General features: G+C 39.5%; 1 protein-coding gene across 1 annotated transcript; it reads left to right on the top strand.

Annotated features, from left to right (window-relative positions):
* Nucleotides 1-54: 54 nt before the first annotated feature.
* On the top strand, nucleotides 55-378 carry SARC_16986 (hypothetical protein; the record flags this gene model as incomplete). Its single annotated transcript, XM_014288911.1, has 1 exon — nucleotides 55-378. One exon carries the CDS (start codon nucleotides 55-57, stop codon nucleotides 376-378), a length of 324 nt encoding a protein of 107 aa, XP_014144386.1.
* Between the last annotated feature and the right edge of the window lie 696 nt (nucleotides 379-1074).

The following is a 1074-nucleotide window of genomic DNA, read 5'->3' as shown; positions in this document are numbered from 1 at the left end:
TATATAAATTGTATCGTGCTTATATCACATATACCCTGCGGTGCCTATGTAAGCATGTCGCATAATATCACCACTCTAGTATCGTCAACGTCCGCAACAGATGTAACCGAGCCCATAGCCACCAACAACAGCACAGATAAAAGACGTTCATCCACAGACACCTTCCGTTCAAATACGCGTTCCCCAGCTCACAGTAACGGCACAAGCTTGCCCAATATTTCTCGAAGTAGAAGTGTATCTCCAGACAATCTAAAGAAGATGAATAGTTTCAGTCCTATAGCACGCACATCACCAGAGCCATCGCCCAGGAGTGACTCGCTCGCTGGACCTGGTAGCTCAGCCAGGGCGCGAGCACACCGGCTGACGTCGCAACCGTAAGTGTCAGAGAAACAATGTATATATGAATAAGCAAATATATATATATATATATATATGTATATGTATATGTATGTATATGTATGTAAATATGGATATATATATATATGTATGCTTATATATATATATGTGTGTGTCTGTGTGTGTGTGTGTGTATGTATGTGTGTATGTGTATCTATATATATATATATATGCGTGTGTGTGTGTGTGTACACACGTGTGTGTGTGTGTGTGTGTACGTAAATATATATGTATATTTATATTGATAGATAGATAGGTAGGTAGATAAATAGTACGGCGATATTACATCATTGCCATATGGTGATCATATGCGCATACATGTATATTCGTAAATATAAGCTTGGTACGTGAGTTTGGGAACAGATGTACCGTTCAAACAGAAGTCGTGACTCTGCGTTCATGACACAGCAGTCGCACTACTGCTCTTCGAAGACTTCAGGATGAATCCAATTGTAATATTGTTCGATATTATGAACTAGCGCCGCGGACAAGTGCCATCCTTGTATGCATGTAGTATGTAGTCTTCCAATCTCTTCACTTCCCTTTTTGTTACTACCTTTGGCCTCTGGAACCCTCTTTTAGTCAAATATTTAATTCCTTCTTCTCTCAAGCCACTTTCAGTCAAAACTATTTACTTCTTCCTTCTCTCCAGCCACTTTCAGTCAAAACTATTTACTT

This window comes from Sphaeroforma arctica, assembly GCF_001186125.1.
Source record: "Sphaeroforma arctica JP610 unplaced genomic scaffold supercont1.9445, whole genome shotgun sequence".
In the NCBI taxonomy this organism is placed as follows: Eukaryota; class Ichthyosporea; order Ichthyophonida; genus Sphaeroforma; species Sphaeroforma arctica.
This window is presented reverse-complemented; position numbering and strand designations above follow the sequence as displayed.